A 20790-nucleotide genomic window follows, 5' to 3' on the forward strand; every position below is an offset into this window, starting at 1 on the left:
AAAAGTTATCATGAATTAATCATTGCTGGACTTTGAGAGTCCAGGTTATCCGAGTTGACTCGGATTATGTACAATAGTAAATTTGAAACAATAAAATTTATGTCTAGATTGTGTCTAGAAGAAGAAACACAATAGACACATTAAGTACAAATGTACAGGAAATGGCACACTGAAAACAGTATAATAAGTTTGAATACTTCTTATAGTTCTACACTGTGCACACCAGGCTTTCTAAAGTTTGCCAGTTTGTGCTACAAATGTTTATGCTCTAAAATAAACAAAGAAACAGAATTTCACAGAATTACAGCTATGTGCTGAGGCATCCAACACATTTTTAATTCTCTAATAATGGCATGAAGAAAAACTCAGGCAGGCAACCATGTCCAACCAAAGTATAGGAAAATTTGGACACTTGTTCAAACTTAAAAAAAAATAAAGGAAACAAGAGGGAATGAATTAAAAGTGCACATCAGAGAAAAATGCATATTGAAGCACATATAAAATTTATATATAATTCTTATCAAGCATGTATATCCATGCATTTTCACAGCCTTGTCCATTTGGACAATTATCCAACATGTGTAACAGTTTTGCAAGCAATAATAAGAGTATTTCAAACCAGAGAAACTGATACTAAATCTACAGCCAAAATTCCTTGGAAAGGCTGAGAAATGTTTTCTTGCATTTCTTCCCCTGCATATGCAGTGGATAACAATTCATTGCAAAATCATTATCTGTTCATTTCACTGCATGGGCAGGGATGTTAATGCAGTCAGACTCATAGACCCCACCTTGCCTTGGAAAGTTACCCAAGCACCCACCCATGTCCACCAAGTAAATATACTGCGTCAAATCATGCAGAATTCCTAAAAAATGAATATCACATATTAATGATGAAACTGAAGTCTTCACATTTAAAACATTACTTTTTTTTTCACCTAGAACATTTCAAATTAACGTATTAACATTACTTATATTTCTATAAGTCAGTTCTCGATCATACTGCAAAAGAAATAATCATTTATTTATATCAACCAGAAATGGCATTGGGAATTAAAAACCATACCATACCTTCCATCTTCTTAGTTTGAATAGCAATGAGGAAAGATGAACCTGTTGAATATTGGAAGCTCAAAAAAACTTGGATCAAAATCTTTATTCCCAATTAACATTCGCAAGAAATAAAACAAGCATTATAGTAGTAATGTTAGTGCAAGGTTTGTATTTAGTAAATTGAAAATAAAATTCTTTATACTCATTTTCTTAGAGGTAACTGAGAATCTAAAAACTAAAAGTAAGTACAAAATACTTATTAGCTTCATTGATCAATATATAAAATACAAAGTATTTTTCCCATATATCATACCAACAATTGTGTACTAGCTACTCTATCCAAGTAATTTTAATGTTCAAAAGACAATGTGATTTTCAACTCTAGTAATCTCCCCACTATTTCCTCAAAGACATTATGAACCACTTAAATTGTATGACTTCGTAGCGTAAACTGCATAGTCAGAAGATTTTAATACTTTTTGAATTGAAAGTTCAATAAAACTTATGGGAGAAATCATCTACTGAAGTTTTCTTTTCGACTAGAATAGTTATGCGAAACAAATTAACAGCGTAATAATGTAAAAACAATACAACGGAAGCTGTAACAATTCGTAGTACACTGACATTTGCAGTCTTTATCAGCTGGTATATTAAGATTTCTCAACCTCTGATATTAATCTAAAAGGTGATGCCTATTTGTGTACCTTACAATGGATTTCAATATGGTAAGTAGTATTAAAGTCGGTGCAATTAAAAAAAAAAAAAAAAAAATTCTGCAATACTTTCCAACATCAGATTATTAGTAAAGGAACAATTAAATACATCAGGCACACTTATTACTTCTTCAGTAAGTCTGCAAAAAGAGAAACTTAAGTCATTTGAAACGTCAGTACTTAAAGTGAATAAAACAATCGGATACACCACGTGTTATAAGTCATGTTAGTTCATTTGCAAGTTTGATTACACATACGACGACCACTAAACAGTTATGATTCCCATTCACACCCGCCTAAACTACGTAATTCAGTTCATTAGTATGACACGGCTGTTCTAATTTGTTACTGAACTGACAAATTATGTTATAAATACTGAATGCAAGTTATTTTGCTGAACGACCACTATTTGGGATTTAATGAATTTACTAAATTAAGAATTATTATATGAAATATCGCTTTGAATGAAAATATTGTTAAACAGACTTGTTAAATATGAACTATTATATATGAATGCTTCAATTATTCATAATTGCAAGTTTAGCTGACAGTAAAGAAGCTCTTAAAAGTTGTATGTAATCAATCTCTATTATTCACAGTATTACAATATCGTCAAGAATATTATTAGAATTTGAAATTTTCACATTCATTAATTACTTTGCGAGACTTTGATATCAGTACGCTACGTTCAAATTAAAAACAAAAACTACGGAATACCAGCATTATTACTATTTTCCATTCACGGCGTTATTACCAACAGTATTTCATAAATAGAAGGAAGTATAAAATATTAAAACTCAAGCCATTTACATCGAACTGCTATGTATTTTCCCCCAATTACTGAAAACTACGACGCGTTTGCTCTTCTAATTGCATTTATGTATTATAGAAAACTAGCATTTAGTTTGAGCAAATAGCAAAACCCAATTATTTACGACGTAGCGACGTAAAGACCTCATAAAATGTATTATCTGATCAAACTATTTCTTTTCTTTAAAAAAATGATACTCACCCACTCTAAATTCACACTTGTTACGGTAACCATCAACAACAGCTGATGGTTTAATTTCAGTAAGTTCACAAGCAAGTCCTTCATTCTTCTCTTTTCTTTCTTCTGCCCAACCTGCCAAATCCAGATTCCTTCTCAGCAACAAATCCGTCAGTCGCGTGAGCGAAGATTTTATTTCTTCAGTCTTTTTCTTCAACTGAAATTAAATTATTATATTCTATTAACACGAGAAACAAATCGCAAATTATGCATTTCCTGGCAAGTCTAAATTTTTATTTAGTAATGTAAATTCAACTAAAATCTTTTCATATAGATATTTTCAAATATATCTGTCAATACTTTCAAGACAATAAACGAAGTTCTGAATCACTTAAAGGAAACTAATCATGCTTAAAACTTTTCCTTAATTGTTTTCCGCACTATGAAGCAATGGAATCTTCCATATCGAAAAATCTTTTTAGAATGAGTATAAACAAGGATCTTCCTCCATCACATTCATCCTTCTTGCAAAGAAAAAAAGTTTGCACTAATGTATTTATACGCGAAATAATGTAACTCACTAGAAATTAAGTTTTAATTAGCTAGTCAAACTTCTGTACATCTGTTCAGTCATTGGTTAAAACGTGATATATATTAGCTTAGGAAACCTTGTTGTACAAATACCTATCGGTACTTCGAAATTCCCGTATTTTACGGACTAAGACACTTTTCTCTTCGAAAAATTGCCCCCAAAATTCAAGTGCGTCTTATACTCGAAATTAATATAAAAATGTCAAGTGTTTGATTTAAAATTCCCGCCAGTCTTAAAAATGGCTATATATTTAATGCTGCGGGAAACATCTCTATGTGGCAACATTGGATTCAACTGGCAGCAGCAGTGCACCGATGCGACGAACATGAATTGCGTGGATCCACAAGCTTGCTAACACTGACTCCCTCCCACCCCGCAATCACAAACTCAGAACTATAGACTAGAATATACAGACCGTAAACTGTGAAAAACTGGAAACAAAGCGAATTGTAGTGCCTGTAACATGCGACGACGAAACTAACCAGCATCTGTTAATCGACAACCCATGGCGTCACGCTCGAAACCCGATGGCAGCACCAACCCATTTAAAACTAAATATCGTTCCCCACCAAACGTGCAATCTAATAATACAAATGGTAAAAATTTTACTTTTTTTAAAATTACGGTGAGTCTTACAGTCCGTAAAATACAGTACAAGCTTTCCAGCGAACTTACAGTAAGATTTAATAAAAAAAATGCCAGAAACTTTGTATTCATTGTATTCTTACTCATCACACTGCCCATGATTTGTTCACGTAAAACAGATCACGTACCCACCTTTGATGTAACATCGGTACCAACAAGGTGCACATCATTTCAAACAAACTCGTCACATTATATACGACCTTTGCTCTTTCCAGTACCTATATCCTTATGATGTTACGAGTCCTTTATCTTCTTATCCTGCAGGTCTAACCTGAACCAAATTATGCACCCTGCAACCTAGTCCTAGATTTCATTTGTATTCAACTGAACTTAAGAAAAAAATTACTCTATTATCCACCTTGACCTCGACTCGGACAAGAACCCGGATTAGAGATTCTAAGTCGTACAAAGACGTGCAGATCTAAGGAACTTTGCTTTCATATTCTAATACGTTCTTACCTGCTCTTCATAAGGAACATCCCACAAAGGTATTGTAGCCTGTTTTATTCTATCTTCTACAGGTAATTCAACTTTCGCCTTTTTAGAATCCTTATCATCGGACTCTTCCAATTTTCGCTTACGTTGATCAGTTTTGGCAATCTTAAGGGGGAGAAAAAAAGTAATAAATTAATTAGGTGGAAACACTTCACAGACCACACTCACTACTACAATAAATGACTTACCAGCAGCGATAAATTCTTGAAAGTACATCACTTTAGCACTATATTTCTACACACTGCCCATATGAAAATGTGACAAATTCCAGGCAATGTTCTGTGCATGTACAGGTACATGTGACTTTAACAGGTACTATACAGGCGCCTGTAGCTGTAAAAAGCATGTTAGTTTCCCACTGACAGGTGAATCTACCTGTGGCTATAAACATGTGATACATGTGTAGATGGTGTTCAATGTTAGAAGTTCTCAAACATGCAATGAAAAGTATCTGTACATATAAAGGAGACATGTAATGTACATACACCAAGGTACATGCATAGTACAGGTCCATGTAATATACCTGGGACATACAAGAGCAATAGGTATGTTCAAAAAACATGATTCAAATTGATGGCATGTGCCTGTAATCTATCAGTCACATGCATGGGAAATGCTAGTTTTTCCTCTTAAGCCCATGTACTTAACATGTACATGTAAAACACATGCAAAGTACCTGCAGAACGATAGAAAAAATGCAATGTAAATTACATGTTTACATGCGTAAGTTAGGAGTGAAAAACATGGAATGTACAATACGTGTACATATAAATGAAAACAGGTAAGGGACATGCATCCACGGAAAATGAATGTCACAGGTGCATGTATTGTACCTGGCAGACGTAGATAAAGCGTACATGTACAGGGAATATAAGACAGGTAAATCACTATGTATCGGAAACTACATGCCACATGCATGGGAAATGCATTATTTCACCAGTATGCCCAGGTACTTACCATGTACATGTAAAACACATGCAAAATACCTGCAGAACGATAGAAAAAATGCAATGTAAATTACATGTTTACATGCGTAAGTTAGGAGTGAAAAACATGGAATGTACAATTCCTGTACATATAAATGAAAACAGGTAAGGAACATGCATCCACGGAAAATGAATGTCACAGGTGCATGTATTGTACCTGGCAGACGTAGATAAAGCGTACATGTACAGGGAATATAAGACAGGTAAATCACTATGTATCGGAAACTACATGCCACATGCATGGGAAATGCATTATTTCACCAGTATGCCCAGGTACTTACCATGTACATGTAAAACACATGCAAAGTACCTGCAGAACGATAGAAAAAATGCAATGTAAATTACATGTTTACATGCGTAAGTTAGGAGTGAAAAACATGGAATGTACAATTCCTGTACATATAAATGAAAACAGGTAAGGAACATGCATCCACGGAAAATGAATGTCACAGGTGCATGTATTGTACCTGGCAGACGTAGATAAAGCGTACATGTACAGGGAATATAAGACAGGTAAATCACTATGTATCGGAAACTACATGCCACATGCATGGGAAATGCATTATTTCCCCAGTATGCCCAGGTACTTACCATGTACATGTAAAACACCTGGAAAGTACATGCAGATGGATAAAAGGATACGATAATGTGTACACTAACATGCAAAAGTCAGAAATTAAAAAACATGCAATATACAGCACCTGTAGGCCCTACAAATAAACGTAAACATGTAAGAAGCATGCACTTGACATAAATTATTTTGTGATCTTCGACACCCAAGTTACAGATCCGGATAGGGGAGGGCAGTGGTCAGGCCCTGTGTTGTAAAGTAGCCTACCATTCCTGTATTCACCTGGTGTAACTGGGGAAATGCAGCCAGGGTGGCCGCACTCTATAGAATCGATACTAGAACCTTCTGAATGCTAACATTCTACCAATGAGAAATACCTCTTTAGTTACATACATGCAGGTTTAAGATTTATGATAGTAACAAATGAGTTTCGTTTCCAAGTGTGAAACTCATGTAGACTTCCAAAATATGAAAATTCAATATTCACATCGGAAATCGTAGACATACGCTTTTTGATTTCAATAGATGGATAAGGACAGAGATGAGACAAAGGTCATGTCCAGCTATCTGTTACCATTTTTGCTCTATAGAGATTTATATTTATGTCTTGGTGTGCTTATTTCTACATGTCTCGGTGACCCGCCTGGTGGTTCTCGGCCCCTTGTCGATGGGGCTGAATTTGGAATTATACGCGATTGGGAATTTCACCATTGATCTCAGCAACCCCGAAAACGATGTATTTGACGCTAATATCGATAATTTTCGATTATTTTTACATGTCTCGGTAAAAAAACCCTCTCTTTGTGCCTTTCAGTCCTCCAGCCGACGGGGATGAATGTGGAAGTAAACGCGATCAGGAGTTTCACCACTGACCTCAGCGATCTCGAAAACTATGTATTTGACACTAATATCGGTAATTTTCGCTTATTTTATATGTCTCGGTGATCCGCCTGATGACTCGGCCCCCAGTCGATGTGGCTTAATTTGGAATTATACGCGATCGAAAGCTTCAGCATTGATCTCAGCGACTCCGTAACTATAGATTTGACACTAATATTGTTAATTTTCGATTATTTCTACATGTGTCGGTGACCCTCTGGTGACTCGGTGCCCAGCCGATGAAGTTGAATTTGTAAGTAAAAGCGATCAGGAGATTCACCATTGATCTCAGCGACCCCGAAAACTATGTATTTGATACTAATACCGGTTATTTTAGCTTATTCCTACATGTCTCGGTGACCCGCCTGGTGGTTCTCGGCCCCTAGTCGATGGAGCTGAATTTTTGGAATTATACGCGATCGGGAGTTTCATCATTAATCTCAGTGTCTCCGGAAACTTTGTATTTGACATTAATATTGTTAATTTTCGATTATTTCTATATGTGTCGGAGACCCCCACCTTTTTTGACTCTCGGTGCCAGCCGATGAGATTGAATTTGGAAGTAAAAGGGATCAGGAGCTTCACCATTGATCTCAGTGGCCCAGAAAACCATGGATTTGACACTAATATCGATCACTGTGGGTTACATCCACATGTGTCGGTGACCCCCCTGGTGATTCGGCGTCCAGCCGACGTGGCTGAATTTGGAAGTAAGCGCGATCAGGAGTTTCACCATTGATCTCAGCGATCTCGAAAACTAAGTATTTGACACTAACATCGGTAATTTTCGCTTATTTCTACGTGTCTCGGTGACCCGCTTGGTGACTCGGCAGTAGCGTACGCAGGAATTTATTTCGGGAGGAGTCCAAACTCAATATGAGAGTATTTTATATTAAAATTTCTAAAGTTGCCCCTAAAATTAGGCTAAATTTACATAAAAGTCGAAATTTCGGGGAGGGTCCGGACCCCCAGGACCACCCCCTGCGTATGTCCCTGACTCGGCCCCTAGGCGATGGGGCTGTATTTGGAATTATATACGGGATCCATAGCTTCAGCGTTAATCTCAGCGAGCCTGTAAATTATAGACTTGACACTAATATTGGTTATTTTCGATTATTTGTACATGTCTCGGTGACCTGCTGTTGACTCTTGGCCCCCAAGGGGGGTGGGCAAGTGAACGCAATCGGGAGTTTCACTATGATCTCAGCGATTCCGAAAACTATGAAGTTAACATTAATATAAGTCATTTTCGACTATATTTTCATGTCGTAGTAAATCCTCCCTTGCGACCCCTAGTTCGAAGTTTGGAAAAAATGCTTCGTCTTGGTCTTGGCCGTGGACCAGCATACCCGTGACCAAAATTTGATAACTCTCGGTCCATTCGTCTGGCACCCAAAGAAGCATACGCACAAACACACTAACATTTTATTTATATTATATTACTGCACAATTAATTAAGAGATTCTGAAACTCATGGGGCGATTGCCCCCTTGACTTTCTCAAATGACACCCCTGAGTCTGAATAATAAGTTTCCTTTCCTTAAGAATTGCGATATGTGAACAATACACAATTATCGTCATACACATATAAGTTATTCTTATATGTATATTGTAAAGTTGGGAGACAATATCGAAAACAACATAATTATAACGTGATCAGAACCTATATGTTTACGCACAGGAAAGACGCTTGGCGCCACAGCGTTCGTTTGTTCGTTGTCAATCGTCTGCTGGTTGTTGACGTTAGGGTTTGTGATCAGTGGTTTTTCTATGGTTGTGTGCTCGATGGTAGCGGATGAATTGTAAGTTTCCACAAGATTACAGTGGCTTTCAAGATGTCAACGGCAAATAATGCGTATGTTGTAGTTGAATGGGATAATAATACTTATTCCATTCTACACCGCAAGAAATGTAAATGTACAGGTAAACTTACACTTGGAAAAGTGTACCCTGTACAATGGAAAGGAAGCACGTGCTACGATGGTAGAATTCTTTATGTAGGTGAGTAATGTATTTGGCTCTAACAATACTTTAACAGCTATAGATGTAATTAATTTAAGATAATGACATATATTTAATGTGTGATTCATTACCGTGTGTTTTGCAGTGAACTGTCGAAACAGAAAATTACCGCGAATTTGTAGTAACTACCGAACGATGGAAATACAAATCGCATGAATCTACGGATGTTAATGACTCAGCGAAGTACATTGGAGAAAATGTCTTCTGGCTAAGTAACAGAGTATTGTGCTCACTTTTAATTCACTGTCACTCTGTTATATTTTAGAAGTATTTACTATTTATAATCCTAAGTTTTTTTTTTTTTAATTTATTTATTGTGTGGCTAGATCAACAACAGTTGGCGCCAAAATAAACTATTTAGTACACTTTAACTGTTGGCAGTCGACCTGAATCTAGATATCTGAGTTTAAATAACACTTTTGTAGGTATCAGAGTAGAATAGTAGATTTTTAGTGATTAACGTAAAACAGTGTGAACCATGTTGGTTCTTGGGGTTTAAGTGCTGTACCGCCTCCAATATTTTGGAAATCTACTGGGTGAATTGGATAATTTATTTTGGGGCCTATGTTTAGCAGAAGGGGTCCAGCACTTTTCTCTAAAAAATGTTACAATTTTGGTAATTTCTGTTCACATTAGGCTAGTTTAGGGTAGGTTATGTTAATTTAGGTAAGCTTAGGTTAGTTTATGTTATATTAGTGTATGGGTCCAGCATACTTTTCCAAAGAATGATAGAATTTCGCTTATTTCTACTAATAGTAGGTTGGTTTAGGTTAGGTTAGATTTGGTTACGTTCTGTTACGTCTAAGTACTTGCATCATTCGTTTCTTCTGTAAATTTTCTGTTTTTTACGTGCTTTTGGACCTCTTGTACTAAACATACTCCTATTTTGGTTTGTGAAGGAGCTTGAATGAAAAGCAGATTAGGGGAATAGCTGAAGTTAAGAAAGGGGTTTGGTAGGCTGGTTTTGGTGTTCTAAGCGTCATTGTATGTGGAGGCGGAAGAGACTATTTCACATAGAGGTACACTTGTTATGATTTAGTGGCGAGAAATGAAGTGTGGAAATGGCGCATATATATCAATATTATGACATATCGTGTGAGTTTTATAGAATTACGTACACGAAAATAACGAACGTCAGCTGTTGAAATTGTGTGAAAGACACGGTGTACTATTTACAAGTGGAGTGTTACTAGTATGAAACAACGACAAGTGCTATTCAAACTCTTATCATTGCCAACACCCACCTGTTTTCACTACCCTCGCTCATGCGCCTGTTCCTTTACCCGCCCTAACTAACGCGCTCTGCTTTTAGTGAGCACCTAGCACAGGTTGGTTAATGTCTTGTACTGTAGTTTTCATATCATATACATTCGGACGTCTTATTTATACGCAAATAGTAATGTTCTATTGCAAATTGTAAAAATTTACATGCCTTTGTTTTGAAGGTAATTGACTTGTAACTGAACCTAACCTGCCTAATGTAACATAACCTAACGTAAAGTAATGTACTCTAACCAAATGTAGTTCATGTTGGTACTTCTTTTTCGATTTTCATGTGGTCTGGCGATACAGCCAGCACAAATGCCATTTCTTGGGATGTAGGAAATGAACTGCAACATCATACGTTGTAGTTTGCGTGTAGGTTTTGTAAGTCTCGAATGAGATTATGAAGAATAGCTACACCATGCAAACATTACTACTGTGCCTAGATTCGTGAATATTTACATACGTCGGCAAAATAAAAATCATTTGTCTTAACTTTTCTTGCTTCAAATGATTCCATAAGGCATTCTTAAACTCTTACTGTACAGGCCCAAGTAACAATGTACTACTACCGAGTAATAATGTGTGTGTGTGTAAACCAATTTATAAAAGTTTTGTCTTCGGTTTACAGACATTCATAAAACATTTACTTCTTTCATCAGTAAACTTTAGGAATTGCACTACTGGGGAATAAACGAGGTTTATGCTTATTCTAAAAGCGCACCCACTGACTTTAAGTTTTGGAGTTTCCCGTTCTAATAGTTGAGTTGATTTTGAGTTCAACGTCCCTTTCAGCAACGAGGCCATATGAAACGTAGACATACTGATTAACAGGAAATCCGAACCACATGAGCTTCCACTGGGAATCAAACCCAAGTTTCTCACGTCAAAGGCGCGTGCGCTAACAGCTTAGCCACGATCTATTCTAATAGTCTTGCGACAGCGACATCGCAAATGGACTAACTAATGCGAGAACTGGTGTTTGTCCTGCAGGAGGCATGGAGAATGCAGGGCACTCCGATAGTCGGAATTAATATCGAACACAGTCCTCTTTCATATGCAGTCACTCGTTTAACCGCAAAGTTATCATTTTTATGTCCACATATTTTTAAAAAATCTGCGCCCCTATATATTAACTATCAGTATACACTGTTCTCTACGAAATTATTTATTATATATTTGTACTCCTACTGCGAACGAGTGATTTAGAAGCATCGGCTAGATTGAGGTATGCAGTTTCTGTAGTTTGCTAGCTGTATAAGGGACACTTTATCTCAAACTTTACCACCCGGGTCAATTAGATAGCCTTCTCACATCTCCCGCAATGGCACTACTTTCAATCGGTCAGTATCTGCCACGATTATTTAACTACTGAACCTACTACTTTTCCTTGGAAGCTGGTGCATGTAATCTGTAGTAGATCCCTTTAACGGGTGGCCCTTTTCTTGTATTGCTTATATTTTATGAAGTGATTATGATGTACCACCGAAAACTTCAGATGCAGATGACATCATGATGGATTTTTTTTTCAGGTACTAAAACCGAATGTGAGGTGGAACAAAGGAAGTTTGTCGGGAAGACGGAACGGGTAATAAGATATGATTCTGGCAGCAGTAATAATTCTGATGACCTAAGTTCAACAGATCCGATTCCAACAGATGAAGAGGATGAAAATCGTAGAAATCCAGGCAGTTTGAAAGAAATATTTGAAAGGAACTTTGAAACTATTGTGAAGGACCCCACACTATGTACGGATAATTTTCCATCTGAGTCGGCTACAGAAACTACACCCGGCAGTAACGTCTGGCAAGAGCAAATAAACAGAACTTCTTGCAACGGAAGTTTACAGTCAGCATCCGCCAGTAACGTTTGTCAAGAACAGATAGACAAGCATCCAAGCAACGCATACTTATCAGCTCAGAACAGTCCATCAGGCTCGAAACCAAAAGTACGAAAGATCGACAAATGTCAAAACTGCAGCGTACTGAAAGAAGAAGTTAATGATTTGCGCACCAAATTAGACGAAGAAAAATGCTTAGTAGATGCTCTAAAGAAGGAATGCGCTTCCAGAGATAAACAGCGGAAGCTCAAAGTACCGAGAAGTGTCAAGACATTCTTGTTCACATTGCTAGATGCCGAAGATCTTGAAGAATCCAACCATGAGGTGTCACCATCCAGTCAAAGTAGTAACGTAAGTTTCTTTTCTAGATTTTAAGACTAAGGTTTTAGATCAATTTATCGCCGTTTTGTAGGGAAGGGGTGCGGGCGTACAATTGTTCAAATTCTTAGGGTCATACAAATATGTAAGTGGCGGTCCAAATTTCTCTTTCTGCTTGCTTATTTCAAACTATGAGTAATTTAAGGTAACGGCATAGTCTCTATAAGACAGACAAAGTCTGCATTAAGTATTTTGTCTCTTTTCTTTGTGTGGGGTCGCAGTGGCTCAATGGTAGAGCGTTTACTTTTGATTATTTGATTTGATTATCGCTTACGTCTTTTTTTTCAGGAGGGAGGCTATATGAGACGTGGACATATAGTTTAAAGTGGAATCCGAACCTCTCTTTCAATGCTCTACCACCGGGAATCGAACCGGGATCTTTTACGCCAAAGGCGCGCATTCTAGCCACTAGACCAGTGGAGAGGGTTACAGCGTTCACCTCTGTTCATTCCATCATTTCATTGGTTCTCATCATCACTGTCTCCTTTAGCTTACTCCACATAACCGCAGAACGGAAGACTCGAAAGTCATTTCATTTTCTCTTTCTTTGTGTGTATATATTTGCATTTCATCTGTGCTTATAGGAAGATTGCACCTCGAAAATTCTTGCGTATAATGTATCCATTCTCGTCCCTTTCAAATGTGATTGGGTCACTATTTTCGGAAAGCCATCATTTGCGGTTTGCTTGTTTTAATTAGATTTGACGGCACTGTTCTTACATATGTTTCTTTTTGTTTCCTTTTTGCTAGCTGGAGGCGTATAAAATTATATGTATTCCCTAGACAATGCAATTTTAAAAACACGCTCAATTTCGCTGTTGTAGTAGTGTTTGATACATACTGTTCATATGTTGGGCAGTTATTGTGCTTATATACGGTAGAGTTACAATTATCCGGATTAATTGGACTACACTCGATCCTGATAACTTACGAAAATAGTATTTTTATACAAAAATCTAAATTTGCTTAAATGACAAATTAAAGACTTATAAAAACAAAGTAGTTTAAATTTTGCATGTACAGTGTGTTAAAATCAGTCAATCAGCTCACACTACTAGTTTCGATCCAGCTAAGTCTCGCATCGTTTCGGCTTTCGTTATCTCTACCCTTGTTTTGTGTTGGGGGGGTTCAAGAACCAAAATCAAGCGCAAAAGATTGTTCGTGGTAAGATCGTTTGTTTCCAAAGCAATTCGGGTAATTTTATTTCTACTGTACATCATATATGTAAAAGTAAATGGTAGAATGTGTTAAGATTAATTATTGTGTTAAACTTTTACTTACAGGAATACTCGAGATCCGTACATGGAGATGATGTGGTTCTCAGTCCTGATTACCCTGACATTACAATAAAGCATTCCCGATTAATTCGCTGCGTAGCCAGTGCAGGCCATTCTGCTACAAAGCTCACGAGAAATCTTATGTCGTGCTTTTTTGATGATGATGAGCTTAGTACAAGTTCAATAACTGGTCGTGGCAAAATAAAGAAAACACTGTCTCCAGATATTATTAGTGCTATCAAAGGTATGTTAGGTTTCATATGCCTTTTACTTATAATTTTTGTTTCGCATTTCTTGCATAGTACATCATGGAGGAAGTGGGCTATATTTTTAAATACAAATTGATACTTCTATAAATCAATAACAAAACAATTCTTTATTTATTTGTATCATGTTTAAGCACAATAATTTAGCTTATGCTGTATTCATTTTTTAATTCTTCCTTACTGGAAGTGTGAAAATTTGCTGATTTTGAAACTGCTCCGATAAAGTGGATCCCTGGGGTCTTCTGTTAATGGGCTAGAATCCTGTAGCACAAAAGGTGCTGAACGAGAAATTAAAGACGCCGGTCTGTAACCTTAATTGTCCTATCAAAGTTTTGTCAAATTACAGTGAGTGATAGGATGACCTGTAGGTCTGAGGTACATTATGATTTCTCCATTGTAGAAACGTTTCAGAACTCCAATGACCGACTTGTCCAATGGCTATAACAATACTGCAATGACTTGAGAAACTCGTACATGTGTGCATTTGTGTATCCAACAGTTATATCTGCATTAAGTTTACACATTTTAAGTTATGCCAGTCATTAATTCAGTAAAAGAACCTTTAAAGGAGCACTGCTGGAAAGGTTGAGCAAATTGGACTCTGCTTCACTTTAGCTACCATGCCGGGGTCCACTTTATCCGCCACCAGTAATTAAATATTTTTACATGATGGTTTTGATGTTCTTGTAAGGTCTAGTCAAGACAATGTCACCTATTTGTTCTTAATATAACATGAATCTAAATGAAACTAAATACATAAGGAAAGACTTTTTAACCGTTCGAAAGTTTTGAAGTCTGCTACAGACATAAATTTGCGTATTATTCTTTGCATTCAATGACATCTTCAGTGAAAGCTTTGACATAAGAGTAAGCAATTTGCGTTCTCTGATAATGTTGCCAACTCACTTCAAGAAAATCGACAAAATAAAAAAAGGAGGGTCTGCTTTAGATGACGGGTTCGCCAATACCCGAATTCCCTCTAATTTGACCTCGAATATAATTTTTTTTTGTTTTGAACAATGTCAGTACTGCAATTCAATCTGTGTTGGTGCGAGAGGATTTATGACACTTCTTTTTCACGTGTAAAACTCTATTTACTGTTTCTTTATTGGTGTTAGTAATTGCTCGAATTTTCATGTAGCGGTTTCGAACAATTGTACCGATTTTCTACACACATTCTCTGTCACAGTGGGTTTTTGGATTGTCCCTCCTTCCTTTAACATTCTTGAACCACTCGAATACGCGTGATAGATAGATACTGATCTCCATTAACGTATGTGAACAAATTGTAAGTTTCTGTGGCGAATTTTCCAAGTTTTGTACTTGTTTAACTTTTACACTTAGCATGATTCCGACTGATCCACCTGAACCCTTCTCTTGGTCACCGACATGACCTGAAATGAGAAGAAATCAGTCCAGGATTGAATGGTACGTTATGGCCAATTAATTTGCCACTTCTTTACCCAATCCTATCGCTACTTGACTCATAGCTGTAAAGAACCCTCGCTTGGTCTAGTGGCTAGCACGCTTGACTTCTGTTCGCGTGGTCCCGGGTTCGATTCCCGGTGGAAGTACAGTTGAACGATCGAAGTAGTTTCGATTCCACTATAATCAGCAGGTCATTCTCCTTTAGTCTAGCAGACATAACCGTGGGACGTTAAACTAAGTCAAACCAATCTTATAGCCGTAAAAACTATAAATACACTTCTAAAATACTCTTTAAACAGAATGTAACTATTTCTTTCTTAACAATAACTATATCTGTAGTTGTTAGTTTCTCTACTGTCCACCCAGTCACCTCCTACAATCAGTGTTCATTGTTCAATATATGACTTTTTTTTAACTTGGAGTTTGTTTCTTTCGTTATATTTTCAGCTTAGTATATGTGTAAAAGATCCTTGTTGATAAGACCTTTCTTTGATCACAGATTATGTTCTCCTCAAATTTCCTAATACCAAGACGTCTGCAGTTCACGCAGCTATGACGGACAAATGTGTACAGGCGGCTCGGAAGAATAGGCACGGAGACAAGCAGAAGGATCAAGATGATCAGTAGAGTTTGTGTTAATTTTGCTTCATACCAACAGTATAATAGTAATTTGTAGATACAGTGTATATATATTCTTTTGAGTTATTTGTAGTTACTTTTTGTATGTTCATTATACGTGTTTAAAATATAGTTACGTTAACTTATAAACTACAATGAAACGAAACTACAAACAATATGTTGCATGCAACAGTCCCACTCCCTCGGTGCTTCAGGTACCAAGAAAAACACGATATAGGTGGAATAAGCGTTTACATGTTAAGAGAGTAAACACTGAAATTCCTGGCACTCAACGAGAAGGTACATTATGTAATAGCCTTAGTACATCGTCTTGTTCTTCACGAGAAAAGGACGAAAACAACCATTATTCTTCGATACAATCCGATAAACCACAAATTGACCCTTTTCCCAATTACGCGGGCTTAAAAATCGGGGAAAATAAGTTGACAGGCAGTGTAAGCGTTGGTTCATCGGGCTGTATCGATGAACAATGTTCGTTTCCGGCGTTTCCTCTTGAGGAACAAAACGAAATACTTCACGGCACATATTCACAGCATCCTTTTAAATCAACGTTCGACTTTTCGCCTGATAGTTCAGAGTGCAATTCTGAGTTAAAAGATATTTCTGTTCCTGAATTGCAATTAAATGTAGTTCATAACGTTTCGGGACCAAACAGTTCTACATTGCAGGAGAACGTTGAAAGTAAATCTGTTATAAAAATAATGCAGTTTGTTCATAAGCACAAGCTCACGAAAACTGCAACATCAGATCTTCTTAGGTTAATCCATTCTGTAAATATTAAAGAAGTACCACGCACGAAATATTTATTATTGCAAGAATTCATGGCTTTACGTAACATAGAAGTCCAGCGGCATTTCTTCTGTTGTCAGTGTGCATATATTCACGATTCAGCCTGTGCTTCCCTTTCATGCAATAACTGTACTAAACACGTGTGCAAAAAAGCTCACTCTTTTTTTACTGTAGATATTGGTAAACAACTGGAGAACATGTTTTCCCGACCACATTTTCTGGCAAATCTGTCAATATCGCAATCACGTCAGGGTAACTTGAGTAGTGTTAGAGATGGTAAAATTTATAGGAAATTCAGGGAAGAACACCCATTATTAGTGGATGAAGATGGAATTTTATCTTTGACAGGGATCATAAATGTTGATGGCGTTACCTGTTTTAACAGTTCTCATATCACTTTCTGGCCATTCTACATTTCCATATTAGAAATAGATGAACCGATGCGATGGAAACCAGAAAACATTCTTCTAGTTGGATTGTTCACTTTCATCGGACTTCCAGAGTTGCACGTTAAAAAGAACGATTTATTGCATTCTGTATTTTATTCATGTGTAGCTGCACAATTGAAGAAGTTTGAATGTGGTGTTCTTCTACAAGGACAATATACTTTGAAAAATAATGTTATCACTCAGGTACGCTTGCATGCCATTCTTGGCACGTTTGATAAACCTGCAAAGTGTGCTGTACAGCAGCTAGTACAATTCAACGGCAAGTTTGGATGCAGTAAATGTCTTCAACCAGGACAGTACTTACAACATGGACTACGTATTTATCCGTACAATGTGGCACATCCTAAAGGTCCGCTGCGAAATGACGCAGACCACTCTCGACATAGTGAGAATAAAGAGTTTGGTGCTAAGGGGATAAGTGTATTTGCATTCCTTAATAATTATCAGATTATTGAGAGTACAATGATAGATTACATGCATTGTATATGTCTGGGTATATTTCGTTCTTTAGTCATGAATTGGCTGGATTCCAAAAACAAGGATGAAGTGTGGTACTTAGGCCGCAAGATTAATGTACTCAACAAGCGTTTGGCAGAAATAAAAACGCCATCATGTTTAACCCGTTCTCCACGATCGATCAAAGAACGTCGAAATTGGAAAGCTATCGAGTTTGAGAATCTTTTCTTACTGTACTTTCCTATATTTTCTGATATTTTCAATAATACTGATTATTTCAATCACACTTTGCAAATCATCAAACCAGTGGCGTGTTTCTTATCAAGTACAATTTCCGTGCAACATTTGGATGCAATGGAAAAATGTTTGCATGCATTTGTTTTCCAAACTGAACATTTATATGGTAGGAAGCATATGAGTTCTAACGTACATGATTTATTGCACCTCACTGATTGTGTCAAAAATGCAGGACCTTTGTATTCTTTCTCATGTTTCCCGTTTGAGTCACTAAATGGAAATTTAAAACACTACATGCATGGAACACAAGAGATAGGTTCACAGATTGTTAATGGCTTTGCACGAGAAAATGCGTGTAGCGGAACATCTGCAACAGTTAAGATTACAGAATTCCTTTTAAGTTCAAAATCAGTCTCGTTTGCCAATACCACAAAAACTGATTGCTCTACACAGTATATTTTAACACAAGTGTCCGGTATTCCTATTACAGCAACGTGTTTTTCTGGTAAAGAAAGCGCAAAAATATATAAATGTTCTCGAATAGGTGATATACACACAGGAAAAATGCTTTTCTGCACTTCTAAACACTGCACTAACAGGAAGCACGATGACAGTTACTTTTTGCTTGATGACTGTAGCACAGCACATGTTTGTAGGATCATAGAAATATATGTTATTGAATGCGAATCTTGTTGCAAAGAACATATATATTTTTATGTTGAAAAGATGGAAGCTGAAACTGCTTTCACAGAAAAGTGGTACAATCTGCCCATAACACACGTTTTTCACTGTAATAATGATTCGTCTGTTACTCATGATTATGTCATCCTTACGAAGGAATTATTATATACAAAAGTCATATGCATAAAAGTTGGACAGGATAGGTACTTTTCAACCTTCTTGAATTGGATGATATACAATTGAACACTACACCTGAGTCATCTGCAGATGAAGAATTTAAGAATAGCAGTAAGGTACTTTGCAATTATTATGGAATGTAGAGTTTATTAAGTTAATAGAACAAAACTTGTATCTTTTGTCTTGCAAGGGAAGTATCAATGAGCTCATATAGAAACCTACCGTAAAATTTCACTCAGAGAAAGGAAGTCCCACAGAAAGACCACACACAAAAAAGCAACTGCGTTTTTGAAGTGGAATTAACCGAAATGGCAGATTGAAATGTCGCGTATCCATGTCGACAATTGCACAATCGTTCAGTACCACATCTTGTAAACTGCCTGTTAATAATAAAAAGTCAATAACAACAATGTGGGTACATACTATACTTAAGGGGAAGTCGTACGGTAAGGTGAACCTTGACAGCAGCCATCTTGAATTCAGGTCAAGTTTTGTAAATGGGAATAGGGCAAAATGATACATGATTTTGGGCAAGAATTTAAGTAGTAAAACAATGGTAGCAATAGTTTTAAGATACGTACATTTGGTAAAAAGTTACAGGCATATTTGTTGTGTATATTTCCATGCACACAACTCCCGAATGAAGCAGCTGCCCAAAAGTAAGTTGTCGCTATTGAAATATAACTAAAATTTGTAACTAAATGTTACTAAAATTTGAGACAGATCAGAGGAAAATTGCACATACAGCATTTAATATAAGAATTTTGTTATCAACGATTTTGGCTAAATTTTCGTATTATCTAGTCTATCTCCGCTCCTATTCAACAGATTTGAACCATATTTTCAGAGTACGCTTTCGAAAGTATTGAGTTGTGACCACCGTAATTTCAAACAAATCATCAGAATTACATGGTGTTTAAACTATTTTGTATTTTTCCAATGGAATTTTCGTTTTTCCGGCTTGTATCTCCACCCCTATTCAACCAATTTGGACCAAATTTGCCGACTAATCTCCTACAAGTGTGTACCTTTGCTTAACAACATTTGGGACAAATTGGGAAAATATAAAGGGTGTTTCCTATATTTTTGTATTTTACAAATTGTTGGACAGCTGCTTCATTCGGGAGTTGTGTACATGGAAACATACACAATAAATATGACTGTAACTTTTTACCAAATGCATGTATCTTAAAACTATTGCTACCATTGTTTTTCTGCTTAAATTCTTACCCAAAATCATGTATCATTTGGCTCTATTCCTATTTACAAAACTTGACCTAAATTCAAGATGGCTGCTGTCAAGGTTCACCTTACCGTACGACTTCCCCTTAGGTATAGTATGTACCCACATTGTTGTTATTGATTTTTTATTATTAACAGGCAGTTTACAAGGGGTGGTACTGAACGTATTGTGCTATTGTCGACATGGATACGCGACATTTCAATCTGCCATTTAGGTTAACTCCACTTCAAAAACGCAGTTGTTTTATTGTGTGTTTTTTCTGTGGGACTTCCTTCCTCAGTGAAATTTTACGGTAGGTTTCAATATGAGCTCATTGATACTTCCCTTGTTTAGACGCACGGTTAACATTGTAAACTTGCTTTTGGTTTAATATTCACTGCTAAGATTTTCATAATTTATATAAAACGATGGAACAAAGAAAATATTGTGTTTTCTTTGCAAGAATTTAAAAAAATGTATTTTCAGTCTTTATATAATATACATTTGTATGAAAGCATTTCATTATTTCTTTAATAAACAAAACGAATCTTAAACGTGTGTGTTTCTTTGTTGTAAATACATTTGAATTTCACGCTGGCGACATACAGCAAACCTATTTGGAAGAAAAACGATAAATTGTGTACATCAGTATATCGTAAATTGCTTTGTTACTCAAAATATAAAACTACCATTCAGACAGTAAGACATGAAATAAAATTTATCCAGGTCTCTTTTCGGGTCAAA

At 36.5% G+C, this 20790-nt stretch overlaps 3 protein-coding genes across 4 annotated transcripts in view; 2 read left to right on the top strand and 1 right to left on the bottom strand.

The window, feature by feature from the left end:
- The window catches only part of LOC145694582 (tRNA (uracil-5-)-methyltransferase homolog A-like), a 54349-nt gene that overhangs the window by 13088 nt on the left and 20471 nt on the right, over positions 1 to 20790 (bottom strand). For both annotated transcript variants that reach the window (XM_081770938.1, XM_081770939.1), the window contains exons 4-5: positions 4451 to 4591; positions 2779 to 2971 (exon numbers count right to left, since the gene is read on the bottom strand). In XM_081770938.1, the coding sequence (XP_081627064.1) occupies positions 2779 to 2971; positions 4451 to 4591 (334 nt within the window). The remainder of the gene's footprint in view (positions 1 to 2778; positions 2972 to 4450; positions 4592 to 20790) is intronic.
- LOC145694583 (uncharacterized) lies at positions 8589 to 16170 on the top strand. Its single transcript, XM_081770940.1, has 4 exons — positions 8589 to 8923; positions 11740 to 12398; positions 13709 to 13946; positions 15896 to 16170. Exons 1-4 carry the CDS (start codon positions 8758 to 8760, stop codon positions 16021 to 16023), a joined length of 1191 nt encoding a protein of 396 aa, XP_081627066.1. The 5' UTR covers positions 8589 to 8757; the 3' UTR covers positions 16024 to 16170.
- Positions 16020 to 20601, top strand: LOC145694580 (uncharacterized). Its single transcript, XM_081770937.1, has one exon. The coding sequence runs from the start codon at positions 16170 to 16172 to the stop codon at positions 18888 to 18890; it is 2721 nt and encodes a 906-aa protein (XP_081627063.1). The 5' UTR covers positions 16020 to 16169; the 3' UTR covers positions 18891 to 20601.

Source organism: Thermobia domestica, chromosome 9, assembly GCF_964235325.1.
Source record: "Thermobia domestica chromosome 9, izTheDome1.hap1.1, whole genome shotgun sequence".
Lineage (NCBI taxonomy): Eukaryota > Metazoa > Arthropoda > Insecta > Zygentoma > Lepismatidae > Thermobia > Thermobia domestica.

Coding starts and splice junctions, on each gene's coding strand:
- LOC145694583 (XM_081770940.1), top strand. CDS start 8,758: ATGTCAACGGCAAATAATGCGTATGTTGTAGTTGAATGGGATAATAAT. Junction 8,924..11,739: donor TGGTAGAATTCTTTATGTAG/GTGAGTAATGTA, acceptor TTTTTTTTTCAG/GTACTAAAACCGAATGTGAG. Junction 12,399..13,708: donor CATCCAGTCAAAGTAGTAAC/GTAAGTTTCTTT, acceptor TTTTACTTACAG/GAATACTCGAGATCCGTACA.
- LOC145694580 (XM_081770937.1), top strand. CDS start 16,170: ATGAAACGAAACTACAAACAATATGTTGCATGCAACAGTCCCACTCCC.